General features: G+C 40.0%; 1 protein-coding gene across 2 annotated transcripts in view; it reads left to right on the top strand.

The window, feature by feature from the left end:
* Positions 1-21,637, top strand: part of LOC103136478 (voltage-dependent T-type calcium channel subunit alpha-1I-like) — a 183,380-nt gene that overhangs the window by 96,164 nt on the left and 65,579 nt on the right. For both annotated transcript variants that reach the window (XM_016670321.1, XM_016670322.1), the window contains 5 exons: positions 6,327-6,486; positions 12,272-12,614; positions 14,212-14,304; positions 19,919-20,258; positions 20,343-20,749. In XM_016670321.1, the coding sequence (XP_016525807.1) occupies positions 6,327-6,486; positions 12,272-12,614; positions 14,212-14,304; positions 19,919-20,258; positions 20,343-20,749 (1,343 nt within the window). The remainder of the gene's footprint in view (positions 1-6,326; positions 6,487-12,271; positions 12,615-14,211; positions 14,305-19,918; positions 20,259-20,342; positions 20,750-21,637) is intronic.

The following is a 21,637-nucleotide window of genomic DNA, read 5'->3' as shown; positions in this document are numbered from 1 at the left end:
TGTATTATTATGCAGTTTGTACCTGTGCTTAAAGTAACTAAAATGTATACACTGAACAAGCACCACCGCTGGAGAACATTCTGCATAATGGCCTTTCTGTTAAGTTTTGTTGGATGTGCAGCTGTTGCCTTTTTGAGCTCCTCTCTACGACTGAACCAACCAGGAAGTTCATGCTTCAAGATTTTGAGGACTAATCAAAATCTTGAAAATGAACGGCCGATGAAGAAAACTGTCAATCCAGATGGGGAAAAAAAAAAAAAAAGAAAAAAGCTTCCAACGGTCAAAAGGGGCAATGAAATGATAAAAACGCGCCTTTGAAGCCGGTCACATTAATTCCTCGAGTGTTTTGCTGAAGTTGATGTCCTTTTGATGAGATCTGTCTGAACGTTTTTGCTCGCCACATTTTTTCCTTTTTTTTTCTGTGTTGATATGACTAAATTGTGCTTAGCAGGCAATCACTCTAAGAGGCTATGAGTACTCTCTAAGTTGGAGGCTGGTGCTTGAAGTTAATGTTTTGCTTCCTTTGTAATTGCTTGCTGCGCACCACCCACTGCTCATACATCTGCAGCGCAAACGAAGCTCTTTGTCTTCCTGCCTCTATAAAAGTGAGGGAAGCCAATATGGCTGGTGAAAAGGAAATGTGGTTTTATTGGTATTTTTTACCACAAATCATGTTGTGAAACGTCAATTGATCCTTTTTTTTATCATTATGTTCTAAATTCTTTTTCATTTAAATTTTACTTTACCGAAATTCCATGCGCTTGTTTTTATGCCATTCTTATATCTTTCCTTTACCACAGCAATTAATTTTTTTTTTTTTTTTTACAATATTGACACCAGTTAGACATAACATTCTGATGGCCTGTCTAATAGTGTATTGATTCACTTTTTTACTGCTAATGTGAGTTTCTGGCATGATTTGAGAAACGGTGTGTGTATGATCCAGTGTTGTTACGTGAAGTGTTTGAAAAGTGTGTGACGGTGTGGAGGGAGAGTTGAGAGACGCGATCGGGTCAGCCCAGTGTCAGGAAATGATCGATCGAGACCGGCCGGGTCGGTTAACATAATTGACCCAGAATATTCTGTCCAGCTCTGCCCAGAGGTAAATTGAAAACAGTGATGCATATCACTCAAAGCGAACTGCACTCATGCTGTAAATACACCACATCATTCATGAAATTCATACTGGCGTTTAAAGGGGCAGTGCTATGTAAATGTGACTTTCAGCTTACGTCATGTTATTCTCTCATCAAAACTGGAGTGTTGCCTTGATTCTTTCATGCATGTTTAATAAGATCCTTTAGTCTCAATGGCAACCATTCAGCTGTGCAAAACGCCTGGTTGGACGTAGCCCCGCCTTTGAGGATAAAGCTCCTCCTCTAAGGTGCAGTTTCGAGCTTCTTAAAGAGACAGAGGCCCAATTTAAAGCTGTCAAATTACAAAGTCTATGACACAACTGGAAGGTGACATAGTGACTTGATTGTGCTATAAAATGTCAGTATGTGGTTGGAAAACACATAACACTGCCCCTATAGGAGAATCATTGTAAGTACAAAGTGGTTTCTAAATGTTTTGGCATAGTTTTCAAACCTTTATTATTTTTTTCCCATCATGTTTGCTTGCCGATTTGTTTTGCTTCCGAGACATCGAGGGCAAAATGTTAATTTGGTGTCCCCTAAACCCAACAGTGTCATGGCGCCCTGAAGAAGAGATAATCAGCGTTATGTACTTGACTTCCCCCTCTCTTGGTTGGTAATGTTAGTCATACAATGTCAGTCTCCTTCCACTTGGTCTGACTCTTAGCTTTCTTCATCATCTTCTCCTATATCATTTACATAATTTCATCTCGTCCATCTCTCCATGGTAAAGGCACTAGTCGTCCTCTGGGAGTAATCTGTTCCACAGGGAGAGAGAAGGAAAAGAAGGGGGGAAAACGTGTGATCTTGTCCTTTAAATTGTGAATTGTGGAGTCAGGAAGGCTGAGCTGATCAGCAGGGACAGCAGGACCAAAGCCTGACATTCTCACCAGATATTTATGTCTTTATACACAACTCTAATGGAAACATGTTGAGGAATTGACTTGGTTTTAAGCCAGATTCCAGGTGTTGAGTTTATGTTGCTGGACTAACTGGATGCTCTCATGCAATGAACTGCAAGGACACACATCTGTTGTCAAATTAATAACAAAAAAATATATAATAATAATGCAGAACTTCCTCTTTGATATAGGCAATTAAGAAACAAATGCATGATCAGCACCTAATGGATTGAAGAGTAATTAATAAAAGCCTGAGTAGAACGCTAACGTTGATTTAAAATATCATCAGTGAAAGCAAGTACTGATCAGCATCATATCTTTATTTTATATAAAATAAATCAATAAGATGATGGTTAGAATTAAAGGTAAGCTGGCAAATATGAAAATACACAATCGTTGTTACGCAGAATCCAGCATTTTCAATAAGGACATGGAATTTGGGTTAGTGAAACTTTTGCATGAAGGAAAAATTAGAAGGTGATGGGATTGTGGGGGTTAAGCGAAAGAGACAAATGGAGTTGGGAAGATGGGATTATCCAGCCTTACGAGGGACGGGTGGAGATGGAGTGGAGGGAGGGAGCGATGACGAGAGGAGAGGTGCTGGGGAACCCACATGAACAGGCCATTACAATGATAGATGGGCGCGAAGAAGTGCAGGGGACGGAGGGAGGGACTCATCTGTTGAATAGAGATAAAGCAAGCGAGGGACAAAAAGGACGAGAGGAGTGGCGTGAGGAATGAAGGAAGCGGCGATTATGAATGATAAAAAGAGAACGCGCAATCAGAGCAATGTCGTTTTTTATTTCAGTGGATTTGTTAGCGTTGCGGTCACCGTGTTCTGTGAAACAGAAAAAACCTGTAATCCAGGTGTAAACACAGTGATTGCTGATTAATTTACAACTTTGAGTGTTTACAGTTTCTGTGAGATCTTGAACTGATGAAAGACACAAAAAGCACCAAAATGAACCAGTATCAGTTACAATACATTCATCTTTTTACAATTAAGACAGAGTATCTAACACTCGCTAAGTGTTAGACACTCTAATGCCATAAGGCTTGGCAGTAGAATATTTATTCAAACTAAGCTAATATTACATATTTTTAAAATTCATTAAACACAAGCATACTAAATAACTTAAGTGTTCATTTTGTCGACTTTCACCACTGTTTAGTGAAGTTTGTAAAAGTGTGTGTGGACGAGAGCAGGAGTGTGATTGGCCTGGAAATGAAGTGGCTGGATGGAGTTCAGCCATTATCTGCTCTGACATGTCAAAATGCCTTCTGGAAAAATCAATACCTGGAGTCCTTCCATGGAAATCCAAACTCTGGGGCGTCGCTGTCGGGCTCGAATTATGCGGAAAAAGTTGAAGATCATAATTGCTGATTTGTAAAGATTATTACTGTGAATTACCCTCATCATCCTCCATCAGCGCCGCATGCAAGTGTTTACCTGTTTAAAGCCGCGTCCCTAAGGGAATCCTGCCATCTTTCTTGATTTTTAAATGAATGTCACTTTTATGATTTATGAACTATTGGCAAGAAAATGATCAACGTAGATTGGAAGTGTCACACATGATGCACTATTATCATTTTACCCGCCGTCATACCTGCAGTTATTTAGCTTCTCTTTATTTGCAGCTTGGATAGGGAAGCAAATCTTAGCTATAATAAAAACAATTTACCACAAAGCTCATCTCAGAGTGCAGTGCTAGTACAGCACCAAACACACACACACACACACACATGTACACTAACACTTGTTAGCAGAAGATGACTGAATGATTGCGCTCGTACTCTCGGTGGAGGATCCGTGTGGTGCGAGTCAATTAATTGCACTAATGGAAGTTCTCCTTGTTTGGCTCCCACCGGCCGCAGCTTAAAAGCCTCAGTCTGTTGTCTGCATTACCCTCTGTCCCCACGGGAGGCGCCGTGTTAGCAACCAAGGTAACGGCCATCAGCATATTCCCACTCTGTCCGTCTGTGTCCATCTGCTCCCAGTGCGTCTCGCCTTTAATCTGGAGTAAGCCCATCTCAACCTGGTTCTCACGTCGGCTATAGAGTTTCCTTCTGCTCACTGTTTCCACAGCCGGCGCAGACGATTTCAGCTGGTCAGAGTTAAAGACATTATCTATTATATTTGGTATTATTAAATCAGTTGTACAAGCTAATTGAATACTTGTTTTATGTTCTATAGCTGCTAATAAAAGCTTTTACACCCTGAAGACGGAACCATTGGAGATATTAAATCCTAAGCCAGAGGAATCCTTTTTACACTCCTATAATGACCTGAAGAATTGATCGTCTTTCCTTTATGTATCGCCCGTAAATGGCTGCATATTTCAATCTTTATTTGAATTAAAGACTAGTTTGATAGTGCTGCGCTTTAAGCCGCTGCAGACTTCAAACGGACCTAATCAATGGGAGACTTCCGTTTCATCTTTCTCAAAGGAAATCCCGGCCTGTGATATTTATTACCCAACAGAAACAAAGTCAAGGTTAAACTAAACCTTTGCTGTATTTTCAGCTTAAAGAAATCCAGTTACAGTCGTCAGCCGATTTCCTTCCACTGCTGTTTTCAGATGAACGGATAGAAACAAGTTCTGGTGTTTACTGGAGAACATTTTACTCTGCCTGTAGAACATGTTCATTCACTGGATGTTCATTCACTGGATGTTTTACCCCTTTTGTCAGTCAATCATGATCAATAAAATTAAGTTTTCATTACAGAAAAATCAAGAAAACAAACTTTAATGTCAAAGTGAAAACTGATTTCTGTAAAAAAGTTGCATAACATATTTAACAAATAATGACTGCATAAATATTCACCCCCTTTTGAAAACAGGTTTTAATGTCAGTTTTTTAAAAGAATATGTTGTTTTACTTTCTTCTTCTTTTTTTAAATAACTGCAATCCCTTTTGGCCCCAATTAGCTAAATCCTCCATCTTCAGTCTACTTTACATGCAGCGTTAACCACCGGTTTAATTTTCTTCTGGAGATCTTTGTTAAAATAAAGGCTGTTTGACTATTATTACTGTGGAATTTGATGATTTTTTTCATTATAATATTGCAATTAATGGAATGGAAATTTCACAATGCTCTAATAATTTCAGGGCGAGCAAGAGAATGAAGGTGTTGATGTGGAATAATGGATATTTGTGTTGGAGATAAAACTACAGGAGTCGTTTGAAAGACTTTGTTTCTTGTTTCTCATGTATTCGCTCACCTGGAACACAGCGATGCGTCTAGAACTCAGGTTTTAGACAGTTTCTATTTAAAACATTAAGTATTACATACAACGGCATATTGGGGACAATCTATATAAAAAAAAAGAGAGGAGTAAATTTCCACTAAAGTACCTTCAACATTTGTTTTTATTAAACTTCTAGAAAAATGTGGAAATTTCTGAGTTTGAAAAGACATAAATTTGCAATAAAAACTTCAGAAATGTTCATATTAATCTCTGAAAATATTCAGAAAACAATTTTATTTTTTTCCCTTCCATATTCTCAAATTTGGAGCTCAGAAATTGTTTTTTTTTTCTTCTGTTTTTTAGAAAACTTCTGAGATTTGTTGGTGGAAATGTACTCCTTTTTTTTGTTTGTTTTCCTCAAATCTACAGTTGCCCTAATGCACGATTTTAATTATGAGATACAATTATAAGACTCTCAGATATATTGTTCAGTGTTTCGTACGTCATCTTTAAAATCTCTCTCTGGTGAGCAGGACATTGCTGAGCAACGTCTCGTTCATGTTAGTTTTGATATTCACCACCCGGCTGTCACAGAGTGAGAACCTGAACCATAGCAGACAGACATGACATGGCCTCCAAAGCACTTACCTCCCAACTTTATCAAAGTGTGATCCACACAGCCCCAACTTTAGAGCCCTGAGGCCCAAACCGGTCCACCGTTCCAGGACCAAACAGTTCTACTCAATGTCAGAACTGCATTTGGTCATATTGGGCGTCTCCATCCAGGAGTGACGAGTGTAAAGCTTTGATTGAATTTAGGTTGTTGATTGACATTCGAATATTTTCTCTCGATTCGGAGGTCTCTCTGCAATAGTATCCAGAATAAAGCGCTTTTAGTTATTTCAACTTCATTTTGCTGGTTTTAGTGTTTCTGTTTTCAAACGTTGAATGAACTTTCATTAAAAAGTTACTTTTTACACATGTATACTGTGTTGGTGTACTCACCGCATATCTGCATGAAGGCCGATCTGCCTGCTTTTAAATGCTGCACTTAGCATGTTCAAACTGTGCTTCCACTTGTCCGTGTGTCACTGCAGGCATGCGTATCCTGGTGAACCTGCTGCTCGACACGCTGCCCATGCTGGGTAACGTGCTCCTCCTCTGCTTCTTCGTTTTCTTCATCTTCGGCATCATCGGGGTGCAGCTGTGGGCGGGGCTGCTCAGGAACCGCTGCTACCCAGAGGAGAACTTCACACTGTGAGTCCTCGTCTGGTTTTGTGTGTTAGGCTGGAAACGGGCATAAGGAACCCCGGTGCACTTCTGTCTCCATGGAAACGTGACTGTAACAACATGCCCTAATTTTATCTTGTACAAAAAAAAACAAAAAAAAAAAATGTGAAAAGCTTGCATGAACTAGAAAATACATTGTAGCTCTACGTGTGAGTGAAGTTTGCAGTGTAAGTGTCTCCCAGCTCTCCTCTCACCACCTGATCTGACCCGGTGAGAAGAATAATTACATCATCTCCTCAATTTACTGTTATCACTGCAGGAAAAAAAAAAAAAAAAGAAAAGAGATGAAGAGTCCCTCCGGCTCTCAGTCTCTGGAGTCCTAACATAATGAGGCTAACCTCATTGTGCACGGCAAAATGTGCGCAAAGCAAATATCATTATCTTGGAATCAAGTTTGGCACTTCATTAAAAGTTGAAACGTGTGTGTGGGTTTTTGTTGTCTTTTTTTCTTTGACATCGTGTGTAACCTCTGCTTACGGTATCGGATGATAATTCATTATTAGTCCAGTGGAGATGCACCAAGCCATGGGAGAAACTTAAAGATAATTTTAATCATGTTTGGATCAATAGAAAAATAATTTTAAACGTCGAAGGTGTGATGCTGAAGTTTTTACCCTCATGGCAAAAACATTCTGAGTTTAATTCCTCTCTTTTAACACCAATTTAACATGAAGGGGAGTACTTGCTGTTGATAAATTTGAAAATGAAAATGAACAAAAGACGTTTATTTACCAAAATATCTTAATCTATAACAGTCACATTCTATCAACTGACTGCTAATCTGAAATATTTTAAACCTGTCTGTGATTGGCTGCTGTGAGAACATGAAATGTGCAACCATTTTCAGTTTACTGTAATACACTACATGCAGTGATTTAAAGAAAAAAAAAATCCATCTAAATTTCTGTCAGAAACATCACAAAACAAATCATTTTTTGTGTCTTTTTTTGACAGAATGTTTATAGGCTGAGGGACTTCCTTGAGCCAAAGCTCTGCTGTGTAGCGTGTATCGAAACTAAAAATGAGCCTTTTGAAGTGCCAGAATCAAACTGTAATTCTTTAGAGAAAACTATGCTGAGTAAACAGCACACAGTTTGTTTGAAGATGGAATGAATCTGTCAGCTAAACTAAGGTTCCTCAGAAAATTCAGGGAAAAACAGAGTGAAAGTTTACAGTTGTTTTAGCAGCATGGGGCAGCATAGAGAAAAGGACTACAGATATTTTAGTTTCTTCTTTTTTAATTTATTTCTTGTGTGCGTGTTTGTAAAGTTAAGTGCATTTCTCTAAAGTGCCATTTTAGAGCACAATCAAGTAACTATGTTACCTTCAGTTGTTGGAGTAATGCTATATGTCAAATATGACTTAAAAGAAATTTGACTTCGTAATATAGCTCCTTGAAATTGGGCCTCTGTCTCTTTAAGAAACTCCTGCTCCTTCTGAAACTCCACCTTCAGGAAGTCATCACAACATGCCTCCTCCATCAACCTTTTAACAACGTTTTTATCAGAAGTAGCTAATATAATGAGCTCAGTTCCACCAGGTGTTTGCTAATTTCTTCTGGCTAGTCTGAAGGAGCTGAATTGGGAATTTGGGGGTGAAGGGATTGCTCCGTGAGGCAGAATCTCGGGAGCTTAGAAACTGTAGTTTGGAGATAGGTCCACCCAGGCGTTGACCCAGACATGGGAATTAAAGGGTTTCTCAAACATGCATGAAAGAATCAAAGCAACACTCCAGGTATGTTTTTGATGAGGAAATAACATCATAACATGATGTAAAAGCTCACAAAAGTCACAGTTTGCGCAATATTTAGTTACTAATGGGATTTTTAAAAGAAAAATAGATATCTACTTTGCTAGTTTGTATGAAGTCTTTCGTGAAAGAGCTGAAATGAAGCGGCGTGTTGGTGATCCCAAGTCATAACTGTATCTCGGGTTTTATTTATTATCCGTTCACTTAAATAAGAAGCAGGTGCTTATTTGTGTTTATGACTTTTAAATGTGATAAAAAAATAAAGAATGAACTCTAATTGTAGAGTTTTTCCATCCTCCAGTCAGAAATGAAAACAATCATTTTAATGTTCCCCAGCAGCATCAGGAGCAAATCAAAGTTCGAAGCAGGGATATTTAACAGGTGTTTGTTTTTCCATCCGGTCCATTAAGTGTAAAGCCAGGCCGACCGTAATGGCGGCGTGTGACTGCCTGGGGAGACCCAACTCTCAGCCAAGCGCTTGATTAGCCTGCTTTAGCGGCATGGAGGAATGGGTTTGACAGGAGTTAGCACTGCCAGGCCTAGTGAGAAAATAATGATCTGATGAGAAGCTTTGGGGTAGGTCATCACCATGGCAACCCTGTCATAAGTGAGACGGAGACTTAAAAAGGGGACGCAATTATGGGATGTCCTACCCCTAAACTGAACCGATGCCGAGTTAATTTCGGTAATGTCGTCCGAAGAAAGTAAATTAGTTTTGTCTTGTTGGCCGTTTCATGTTTTTTTTGTTTTTTTTTCTTAATCGTTGAAGGACAAGAAAAAAATGCAACTTTAAATCTTTGCCCAAGTGTCAATCATTTCCTCAGGTACAAAACGATGAAAGGCCCGTCATCCGGTGAAGTTAATCATCTTCATACACAGAGACACATCTCCAGTAGTTGGTGTAATAATGAGACGGGCTGCTGCTGCGTGCGGGCTTAGTCACACACACAGCAGCGGCGGAAAAGTAAAGTAGAGAAGGTGGGTGGGTGGGTTACCTCATTTATTTCTGGTGGCTTCTCGCCACTTCCAGAGCCTGTGGTCTGCAACGAAGGCAAAAACACACGCGGCAGAAGTCGCAGGTGGCCCACAGGAAATCATTTCTGGACAGACCCGCGGATGGAAAGCCGACGCTTTCTTAACGCATGCATGAATGTGAGCGCATATGTAAATTGCCATAGAAACGAGAGCTTCGCTGTGCAAATCCATGAAATGAAAGTGGCTAGTAGTTGCCTAAGAATAGTAAGATTTTTATTTATTTTTTTTAGCTATGAGAAGGTTAGAAAACCCAATATAGGGTCAGCTGTTCTCCCTGCCTCTCTAACAATGACCGCTGGAGACGGGCAAACAATCCTGGACAAGAGGGTACAGCCGCTGGATGGGTGGAAGAAATATGGGGGTTTTTCCCAAGTTTTATGAGAATATTTGATAAGATTTGCGGTGGACTTAAGTTATGTTACACCTGTGTCACATGGATCTTACAAAGGGTCCATAAAAATGCCACCAAATAAAAATCCACAACCAGTCCACAACCCTCCAACAAAAAGTAGGTGATGTGAACCTGATGGAGGCCTTGTGACAGAGGTGGAGCTTTTATTTATTTATTTATTTATTTTTTTGTCTTCAGTGTAGGTTATATACTGATTAATACTGTAATTTTAACAGTTTCCAGCTCGAGTTGCATTTAAATGAGCAAAAATTGCCAGAATATTGTTTGTATAAGAAGGGAGGAATGGAAGGATGAAAGTTTTCGCTCCACAGTTGCAAATGGACAGAAAACAAACTTTTATGTAAGTCGAGTCAAATCGACGTAGACGTGAGGATGGGACTAAAATCTAGCAATTATTTCTAATATTTTTGATTGCTATTAAAAAAAAACGTGTTAGCACTTTCTAAACTTGGTGGACTGCAGACAGTAATTATATTTGTGTGGGTCAAAAAAAAAAGAGAGAAATCAGAAACATAGGTTTGGACCTCTACTTTTGAAAATAGGGGAGCAGCTTGACACATTTACCATTTTAACGTTCAATAAAGCAGACTCAGTACAATGCCAGGATCTCAAACCAGACAGGAATTATACAAAAAGTCAAAGCAACTGGGAATGACAGCAACTTGGACATAAATAGGTAGGCCACAAAAACAAATGGCAGCTTCAGACCTCCAAACTACATGAGTCCTTCAGAATCGGCTCAAAAACTTTCCTGGAATGGGTTTTCATCCAAGCCCTGTTTCAGCGAGTCTAATGTAAAGCAGTGAATGCAGCGCTGTAAAGCACACTGCACTTGGACTCTGTAGACGTGTTTTCTCTGAACTGAAGCCTCTTTCGATGGGGGAGTTTGAGTTTTGTAGTTGCCAGGACAACAGCGCTTCCCTGGATGCATTGTGTCAAGTGTAAAAGCCGTTGCAGATGGGATTATGGCGTTTGGCTGGTTTTGAGGAGGCAGCCTCTTAGTTTCAGTGAACAAAAAAAAAAAGATATGAATCAGAATCACTTTGTTTCATTCTCAGGAAATGGAATCAACTATAAAACTTAACAGGCACATTTAAGCTCTTACTGTGATTTGCAGATTAGAGGGAAAGAAATCAGAAAAAATCGGTGAGGTTAGTGATTCCTTGGGTTGAGCAGTTGGCCAGACGGGTCTGTGTGAGGCTGATCTGTCACCAGTGTGAAATCAGTCAATTTGACTGCAAGCAAAAGTGCAAAGTACAACATGCAAGGATTGGCACACCGAGAAAATACATAAAATGGTCAACCGTGGAACAGACGGCGCTGAGTTTGAGGTGTGCATGTTTCTGTATAGTGGCGTCTTTCTGCCTGTCCCCATCATTTTGTTCAATTTTACCATTACACGTGTAATGAACTCCTCCTGTGTCTCCCCATCCTTTCATCCACTCATCTCCATCTCAGAGAAAATTCTTCTCTATGTTCCAGTCTCAAACTGCAGGGCTGCGTGAGGCGACCATGAAGGACATGCAGTTTAGAAAACATAAACAATACCCAAGGCTGAGTGTCCCCTTCATGGTATATAACAGCATTTTTTCCCCACCCATATCTCTCTGTTTCTACGAATCTGGGGACTGTCTAATCTGAATGTCCAAATTGGACCTAACAGAACCTTAAACTGAAGGTGATTTCAAATCTTTTAAAAAACATTAATAGCCTAAATAATTACGACACTCAGCGCACAAAACACGAAGCCCAGTCTCCACATGAAGTTTTTTATTTAGTTGTGCCTGGAGCAACAAAACTTACAGTTTAAATTACACTTTTTTTTTTTTTTTAAATAAGTCGCTGTCTAAATGTAGAAAAATAACACTGAGAATTGTATTACCATGATTTGTTATTGCTCTTTGAATCTCACACTTGGTTATTTTTAATGATGAGTCAGTTATGTTTTTTTTTTTCCTTTGGACCGAGACAGAGCCCCAGTCTGATACTTCATTAAAATCAGTACAATGGTGGCTATTTGCAGCAAAATAGTGCAATCTACTCAGTCAGTGTTGCATGAGCTACATTAGCATTGTGACAGAGGGGCACTTAACTCGCTCTGCCAGGACGTTCCAGTCTCTCCAGCCCCCTTTTCCTGACTTCAACATTTATTATTTCTTTAGTTTTTGGAAGCTTAACCTCAATATACTGATCCAGCTTGACTAGAAAGCTGCTCTAATGGATTTAAAACACCTTTAATGCTTAGGGTCACATTAAGATCATGAATCGTCAGCTTGTTAATCTATGATTTGAGTCAAAATAATATTTAACCACACAACTGCTAGCTGGAAGATCTAAATAGTTTGGTGAACAGGGTTTTCAGTGGGTTTGGTTTCCACACCAACTATAAAAATGTAACAAATGTTGCAGTTTTTTTGCCTACCAGACTATCAGGTGTGAAAACCTTCTATCTTTTGGTTGACCTGATTTAACCCAATGCATGATTTTGGCTTTTCAATTGGTCCGCAAACAATATTTGTCCACGTTTCTAACATGACGTCCTTTCAACACTTCCAGGACTTCGGGTATCGGTCTCCCCCGACCTTACTACATGGCCGACGAAGATGACGAGCGGCCCTTCATCTGCTCCTTACCCGTCGACAACGGCATCATGTCCTGCTCAGATGTCCCAGCCCGCCGTGAAGGAGGCCGGGCCTGCTGTTTGGACAAAGAGGACGTTGTCTACCGTCAGTCCATTGGACTGAGTCCTGAACCTTTGACCAACGGCAGCGTCAGTGTAGCTGGCCTGTGCGTCAACTGGAACCAGTACTACACCAGATGTCACACTGGAAGCAGCAACCCACACAAAGGTGCCATCAATTTTGATAACATTGCCTATGCCTGGATCGTCATCTTTCAGGTGGGTGAAAAGTTCCGTCAGAGTTTTAATTGTTTAGTTTTGTTTTCTATGGCTTTGGTTTGAAATCATGTTCAGCCTAATGGATTATGTCCTGTCCTTCCCAAAGTTCATGACACGGCATTATTCTGGTTTGAATATTTAAGTGGGCTCAAGGATTTGATGAGCCAATTCAAGCACTTCAAGTGGCTTCATGGATTAAGAGCTTTGCACAAAACTGCCTGTGAATCACCGGCAGCAGAAAACAAGAGTGGGTCAGGATAAAAACTGTGCCAGCAGCATTTACCTTAAGCGTCCACAGAAAAACAGCTTCATGTAATGAATGCAGACCAGACTGTTAGAAAACATAGTCTATTCCAATTAAGTTGTGCAGCCTGAAAAGTTTTCAATTGGCATTCACCATTGTTGTTTGCAGTGTTCAACATGCTGCTGTCTTTTTGCTTCTTTTTCTACCAATCATAAATAAAAAGTTCCCTCTGTTTTAATGATCTACGAAGCCTCAAGTACAGCTAGTTTTAGTTTCTGCACAGTTTTTGTCTGTTCAAATTTCTAAATGTCTGCTTTTCATTTGGGACTAATTGCCTAAAATGAATCAACAATGATTTCCTTTTGATTTTGCTCCATTCAACATCAAATCTTTTTTTAATGCAATAACTTTAATTAAAAATCAAATCATTTTGTTTCTCTGTCATCTTAATTTGTCAATAATCTCCCCGGGCGATAGACGTTTTCCTCTCGGCACATTTTGCTGTCATTTTTTTTTTATAATTTTTTTTTTTTGGCACACACAGATCCGAAAGCCTGCGTATCCATCTGTTACTTAATATTACAGAGAACACATGAGCAAAATGTGGATTATTTGTTCTAATTCCATTTAGCACAACCATATGCAAAACAATAAAAGTTAGCAAAATTACACTGGAAAGTTAACTTTCAGGTTTATCTTGTCCTAAAATCTGCGTGGATGTTTTTGGGGACAGCATATTGTTTTTAATAGACGACAACTAACTGGCCAACGGTTCAGTGTCTGGACCTTCACTGAATCCAGACCCATGCAGACTGTATATATCTAGAAAATATTAACCCGAAGAATGAAATTCAAAGAAGTGTCTTAATTTACATAAAAATAAATGTTGTTTTTGCTGTCAATAAGCTGATAAGTTTAATAATTATTTAAATATTGTACACACAATACAGATCGATTTAGGCATACAGTACACAAATGAGCAAAATTCTGTGTAGCTAGACATAAACTCGACCACAGTTGAGTTTATGCCTATGCTTCTAATGAGACATTGGTTAAAGGGACACACATGGCATTTTGACTGTAATATGATGCTTCAGCTGGATTTGCTACAATTGCTGTCTACACAGATAGATTGTATCCATAGTTTAATATACACAACATAATTTGGAACAGGTTTTGTTACTGATTGTTTACCTGATTTCAAACTTATGCTAGCAAAACTAGCTGACTGTTAGCTTTAGCTTGCCTTGAAAAATAAACAAGCATGTCGCCAGAAAGCTCAAATCCTTGATTGACCCTTTTACTGACTGAAAACTTTGTGGTCCTGAATTTATTGTGTCTTCTTTACTTTAGGTGATCACTCTGGAGGGCTGGGTGGAGATCATGTACTATGTGATGGATGCTCACTCTTTCTACAACTTTATCTACTTCATCCTCTTAATAATAGTAAGTCTTGTCTCTACTTTTGTTTAAATCAAAAATGTTGGACACATTGCACTGATTGAATAAATGCTTAATATAAATGTGGTGAATCTGAATAGGTTAAAAAAAAAACCACATGTACAGTTTAGTTAAGTTTTAATGAGACATTTGGTTACATTACTAATCTGGACAAACATGATATGAGTTATGAATTGTAAGTTTATGATCATATAAGGTTGACTGAATTCAATTTGTCAGTAGACGTGTATCGTTTCTGTCCTCTGTGTCTTACCTGTTCGCATAGTTACACGTGCACTCTCACAAATCCTTACACACACACACACACACGCACACACACATGCTGAGAGCTGCTGCACAAATCCCTAAAGAATCCTCCCTTTTGTTCCTGTGAAACACTTTTTAATTCCAGTCCTTTAGCTTCTCTATGTGTGCCACAGCACGCTTTTGTGTGTGAGCGTCGGTGCGTGGCTTCCTCGGTATATTTCTATTTTAGCTTGTCGGGGAGTACTTAGAAGTGTGTGTGGAAGTGTTATCATAATGCAGCGTGACTGCTAGCTCCAGCTACTCTGCTACCCAGGGGCTGTCTTGTCTTTTTTATTAGACTTTTAATTGCCTCGCCTTCTGAGGCAGACACAAGCTTTTTCACTCTCTTCCCTTTCCCCGCCGATACTCTCTTCATTCGTTAATGTGTCACTTCTGCTAGTATCACTCTATCTCCTTGAATGTGTCAATCTCTGCTCCCAGCACTTTCACACCCGCAGCACATTCCCCTCCATCTCTGCTTTCTCACTCTCTCTCTCTCTCCCCAGGTCCATCTTTGCCATACTCCATTCCCCTTCCACTATTTTTTGTCTTCTGACAGCCTTCTATCTCTTTTCTGCTGCCTTCTTTTCATCTCTGTGTTCTCAGTTGGCTGTATAAGCAGGCATCATTCATGTAACTGGATGCGTTTCCATTACAAATGTGTGCAAAAACGTTGTTGATATTTTGCTAATGTGGACAAAAACACAATTTTGGTGTTTCGTTTAAATAAGAAGCTCAATTAAAATCACGCATGAGCGCATTTGTTCATGCGACAAGTCAGAAACATCCAACTATTTCCTGTCGACTTCTTCATTGGTTAGCGCCGGTTGTTGTCAGTGTGACTCGTGTGATTTGAAAAACGCGTCTCCATTGCAGTTTTGCGAAATAAACCAGTTTCGATATGGTCAAAGAAAAAAACTACCTCATCCTAGCGCCATAACATTTCATCAAAAAGAACTGGGATATTTCCATTAAGCAAATTTATTTTCAAAAGTCCATATTGTGCAATTATATGGTCATTGGAACTGCTGCTACAGTCTGTCTACAATCTATTCTCAGACACCTACTGTCACAAACAGTAACACACTCAAAGTTATTTTCTCACACACACACACGCACACTCAGAGGCACGAAGACAAATTCTCACGGTCTGCCTCTGATTTGCTGTTGGACACTGTCCAACACATCAAACCGCCGACGTTGGCTTCCTTCTGCCGATTTGTGAAATAATGGCCCCCTTTTGATGTGGATGCGTCGTTTACCAAAGGATGAAGAGAGGAGGAAGGATGGAAGAGTAATAACCAAAGGCAGGAGTGAGGATTTGTGGAAATTAAAATAAAGATGATGAAATCTGTGTGAAAAAATATAGAGAGGGGGAAGAATGGCCAGATATGCAGTGAGGGATTTGCAAGGGAGAATCGTAAGATAACGAGTGGGCTTAAGAGAGCCGGTGATGAACGGGGATAAAACGGGAATGACTGACAGACGTGAAGAGGAAAAACCGGGAGGTGATGGTGACGGACCGGAGCGTCGGCATGAAATCCGGCAGAGGATTGGAGGGCGAGCGAGCGAGGCGATGCGAGCGCCGTCTTTGATGTCAAGTGAAATGTCCTTAATTAGAGTGAGTTTCTCAGCGTGTCCTCTCATGGCTCATGTGCGCAGGACAGACACCCTGATCACAGGATCGGGGTAACAAGCGTGTCATACAATAAGGTACATGCCAAGCCCTTCAAATTAAGCCAGTGTAATGCTACATTAAGGCAGGTACATATACAGTATGTCCCTGCATGTACAGCATAAAACATCAAAAGCCTGGCATAATTCGAATCCCAGACTGAGCACTATTGCAACATTAAAAACATCTGATCAGCAAAGGCCCACTGGGCTGGAGCAGGACCCATTTTTACCTCTCCACCTCTCCACTGTTAAACAGCTCCAGTTCAACAGTGGAGCTGGCAGCAAACCAGCTCCACTGTTAAACTGGTGCCAGTGCTTACACTGCACCAATTCCCATTGGTTTCCCTACTTCTTCTGACTCCAGAATCATTAAAGTGGTTCTTATGTATCGCCAAACCTGAGCCGGACCAGAGGAAGGAGCTGCTATGGTATCTGCAGGCTAACTGAGACCAGCAACCAGTCTAAACATTCAGCGTCGCCATTAAAAACCTGGAGTTAGTTTTGTTTCCAATCTGCATAGTTTAACTCAAAAACGTAAATTCACCACATTTGAATGTTAATGAAGAAGCCACATTAGGCAGTCCCTCCACGAAGTTGTGACATTGAGTTCGCAACTGTTGACGCAAATTCAGTCATCATTCACAAAGTTTTGCGCAGACTTGCGATTTTCACCTGACATTGTGAGGTTTGTCAGATGTTATAAAAGCCCAACTTACTATTTTAGTGGCCAAAGGATTGACAACAGTTGTACCAACCATTGTGCAGAATTTGTCAACATGGACATCCTGAATTAAAAGATACAAAAAAATAACCCTAGCATACAATTGTGCTTCAGCAAAAAAATATTATTTATTTATTTTTTTACTATGGGGCATTTTATACATCTTTACCACCCCTGGTTTTCCATAGTCAAGTTGTTTTTTTATTGTAATTTGTAGATTAAAACCAAAAAATTAAGCAAGATATTTATTTCTCTTCCACTTTCTGCATTCCAATTTGACATTTCCTCCTCTGTTTGTCAAACCTTCATCAGCTCTGTTGCATCACATTTCAGCGACTCTCTCCCAAACACATATAGTGGAGTTAATTGATTTGAGCTCTTTACCAGTCTGACATTATCAGCTCTGTTTGTACTCCTGCTTGTCATCGTCAAACCGGCGGACAGACGGAGAGACTTTTATTAATGTTCAACAGACTTTCCAACACGGAGTACTAAGCCAGTGAGCAACAGCGGACTGAACGTATGGAGAGACAAGGAAGGAGGGAGAGAGGGAGAGAGGGGTTTAAACGGTTCAGCGGTTTCGCTCCGATGCGTATAAAATGAGGTAAATCAAACTGAGAGATGGGGTGGGATACGGAGAGGATGACAAGAGATATGGCTTGAGGGGAACTAGATGACAAGAGATAGCATCAGATGGAGAGACAGATGAAACGAGTCGGATCAAGCTGACAAATTCCTCAGAGTGATTATCATCGTCGAGAGTTTGAACAAGAAACCCAGCAGAGCCGGAGCATTATTTGGAAAACAGCTTGACTGTTTAATTAAGATTTAGCATCCTCAAACAACATCCTCAACATTATTTGGTTTCAAAGGCTGTCTGACGAAGCCTTCTGCTCTGACATGCGACTGTGACTCCAACAGTTGAACGTATTTCTACAATTTGACAGTGTTTATCAGTGGCAGAAATCTCTAAGCACATGTTATCACACCAACATGAACGACTAATCGTGCTTGTAGGCTCAGTTTAACTGCAAATTTAGGATTTTATTGTATGGATCAGTTTGCACATCATGCATAAAGTGCCTCTCAAAAGTGTCTGCAACCACATTTAAATGTTTTGTTGATGTAGAAAAAATTGTAGCCATGATAAATCCTTTGCACTAATGTAATGTCTAAATCAGCTGAAAAATGGACAAATCTGTCAGAAATAAAGATGCATGAAGCAAGAAAAGTTTCAAAAACCTGGTTTCATATGTCTGCATATTCCTCAGCTAATATTATGTTGAACTGTTTTGACTCTTTTTCAGAACTTTGTTTTCTGGAGTTCATTATAGTGAATTTGTTGATTCATCTCTTCTCTGGAGTGTAAAGTCTTTAATCAGTATGAAAGCTTTGCTAACTTCTCTTTTGACATTTCTACGTACCTACTTTATCTTAGCGATGATGCTAGCTTTTGTAGCCTCTAAGCTATCGTGGTGGGCTAGCTTGTTAACACCCACAATGCCGACTTTGTTTTCACACGAGGAGAAAACGTTCTCTTCAGGGTTCCGCTGAGCATTTCTCCTCATTACTTGTCCCCTTATATTCAACTTGAACAACTTTCTAATATCTACATGCAGTTATTTGCCTCTCTGCCGTAGCGGAAGTCGGTTAGCTGTTGACTTGTGACACTCATGGTAGCAGCTTTTTGTAGCAGCTACGCTATGCTAGCTTTGATTTGTTTATTTTGAAAGAGCTGACTATAGTAAGACAAATCTATGTCTGTCCTGTCAGTGTACCAAGAGAGTGCGAGTATAAATATTTCAACGGGTAAGTGAATGTGCTGAATGGGTTCTGGGATCCATTATTGCGCTTTCTGTCCACAAGTCTTGTAAAATCATCTGAAAAAGCAGAGAGTCTGATGAAAACTCAATACTTTGAATCGATGAAGAGGAGCTTTACCCATGGAGCACTTTCCCACAGCGCCCTTATAGACACGCTCATACGTCCACTCTCACCTGCTCATATTAACGCAGCAAAGGGAGAGAACAGAATCGGCTGATCAGGGTTATTGATCACTACCTTCAGAGATGTATCGTTTCCCTGGCTTCTTGCACTGGTTTTCAAAATGACCCCTGCAGGTTGGGATGACCTTGCTGTTGTTTTTTTTTTTTTTTTTTTACCCCACTCTATTTCTACGTCAAAACTAGATGTTCAATGTATAGAACTCTAAAAATGTTAGTCTTTTTTTTTCAGATGCTCTGCCATTAGATCATCCCGTTAACTTTCTCCCACGGTCTCCATGTCCGTTTGCAAATGAGATAAGTAAATTAAATAAATTCCAGTAGTCTTTTTTTTTAAATATATTTATAAATTGGAGCCTTGGTGTGTGATAGCCAGTTTTGATGAGGTTGTAAAGCCCACGAATATTTTTTGCGCTTTTCCTTAAGCTTGATCCAGTTGCTAAAGAAACCGAGGTTATTGGTTCTTGACCCAGCCAATCAGATTTGATTTCTGACCTTGGTGCCTTTGGAAGCTGTCACTTGCTCTTCACTCACTCAATCAATCAATAAATCAATCAAATTTTTATTTGTGTAGCACATTCCAGCAACAAGACATTTCAAAGTGCTTTACATCATAAAAACAAAAAACCAAAGTAATGGAAAATAAAATCAACAATCGACACATTACATTTAGACAATGCAATTGTTAAATTCTTCATCGGTTATGATTCAAAGGTGACTCCAAACAGGTGGGTTTTTAGTCTAGATTTGAAGGCACTAAGTGTTTCAGCAGGTTTTTTTGCAGTTTTCTGGAAGTTTGTTCCAGATTTGTGGTGCATAGAAGCTGAATGCTCCTTTCCTCATCTGGTCTTAGGCCTCTCTTTGGAAACTTATTTGTTCAACCAAACTTTCTGCACACCTATCGCCCTCTCAGGTCGGTTCCTTCTTCATGATCAACCTGTGCCTTGTGGTCATCGCAACCCAGTTTTCAGAGACCAAGCAGCGGGAGCACCAGCTAATGCAGGAGCAGCGCGCTCGCTGCTCGTCCTCTTCGACGTTGGCCAGCGAGCCGGGAGATTGCTACGAAGAACTCTTCCAGCTGGTCTGCCACTGCCTCCGCAAGGCCAGGAGGCAAACAGTTGCCTTTTTTAACAGTTTGCGAGGTAAACCCCGTGGGTTTCGGGGCGTTGGGCGAGGAAGACGAGGAGGGGATGAGAGGGAGAAGAAGGCCAATGGAAGGCGAGAACTTGAGACGAGGCTTGTGTCCAGGCCTGGTAGGTGGCTGAGAACATGATAAAGACAGCAGTAGATATAAGGCACACGATATACACTGACCTCCAAACGTTTTCTGTTCCCAGGTCATCCGTGCCCTCATCATCATAAACCAGTTCACGCCTCGTCAGCTGAGCCTGTAGCCCTGACCGCTGCCTCGAAGGTAGACGGTTGTCCTCAGTGTGCTGCAGCACTGGAACTTAAAGACGGAGTGGGAGCCGTCTGTGTCGCTGGCGATGAAACAGAGGAGGAAGCAGTGGACAAAACCAACAGTGAGGATAAGCAAAAACAAGGAACCAAAGACGAGGACAAAAAACCCCTGAAAAGTGCCGAGAACCATATAGGATGTAGCCCAAAGAAAGGATGCAAAGAACTTTGGCAGGACACGAGGAAGAAGCTGTGGGGCATCGTAGAGAGCAAGTACTTTAACCGAGGCATCATGATCGCCATCCTTATCAACACCATCAGCATGGGGATTGAGCACCACGAGCAGGTAATACAAGCATTAATTGATAACACACCTAAGGTGGCATATATGACAATCTGTTTTTTTCTTGGAGCTTTAGTATAGTTATTAATGAGACAAGGAGTTGACATTTTAAGGTCATGTTCAGGTGTGTCTGTAAAAGTTCTTTGTCACTTAGACTGTGCATCCTTACAGATTCAGCATCTCGGGAGACCAGAAATAATCATTTTTGAAACGAAGTTCCAGAGTGGATACAAAGTGGTGGTTTAATGTTACCATGTGGCAAGATGCTCTGTCTCTTCTGCATGTGGCTCACTCTGACATACAACAAACATGGTGCCACTCTGTGTTATTTGTATTGTTGCCTTGCAGTGCTACAGCACCGCCCATTGGCCTGGAATAGCTACTACATAATTTTCTGTGATGCTGAACATTTATTCTTGATCACAAAAATGTACCAGACTTGTCTCATTGAATACAGGCCCTCTCCAAAGCTGATAAATGAACTTAGTGCAAGGAACTGTGATGTACTACTTACATTTTTAGTATTTAGTTTTTGGATTGACTTCCAAATTGAGCTATCTTGAGAAAATGTTGCAAGGTTCCCAAAGCCAAAAATGATCTTCCGTTGGCAGACTAAACACAACAACAGGATTTCAGATGTTTTATTTACTTACATTGCAATGGCAGAATGTAAAATTTTGGTTTAATTTGGAGAAAAAAAATCTTGGTCCTACTTTGTGAGCCTTAAGATTATAATCAGAAAAAAATTCAGATTTTATTCAAATTGATTTTAAAAACAACTTATAATCTCAAGGAATATAAAACATTAAAATACATCAAAATGGAGATATTCGCTTGTTCCATATTTAGTTTATTCCTAAATAAATGTATTTTCCCCCAAAAAAATGTATA

The sequence above is a fragment of the Poecilia formosa genome, unplaced genomic scaffold, assembly GCF_000485575.1.
Source record: "Poecilia formosa unplaced genomic scaffold, Poecilia_formosa-5.1.2 Scaffold32, whole genome shotgun sequence".
In the NCBI taxonomy this organism is placed as follows: domain Eukaryota; kingdom Metazoa; phylum Chordata; class Actinopteri; order Cyprinodontiformes; family Poeciliidae; genus Poecilia; species Poecilia formosa.
The sequence above is the reverse complement of the archived record's forward strand: the minus strand, read 5'-3'. Positions and strand labels throughout refer to the sequence as shown.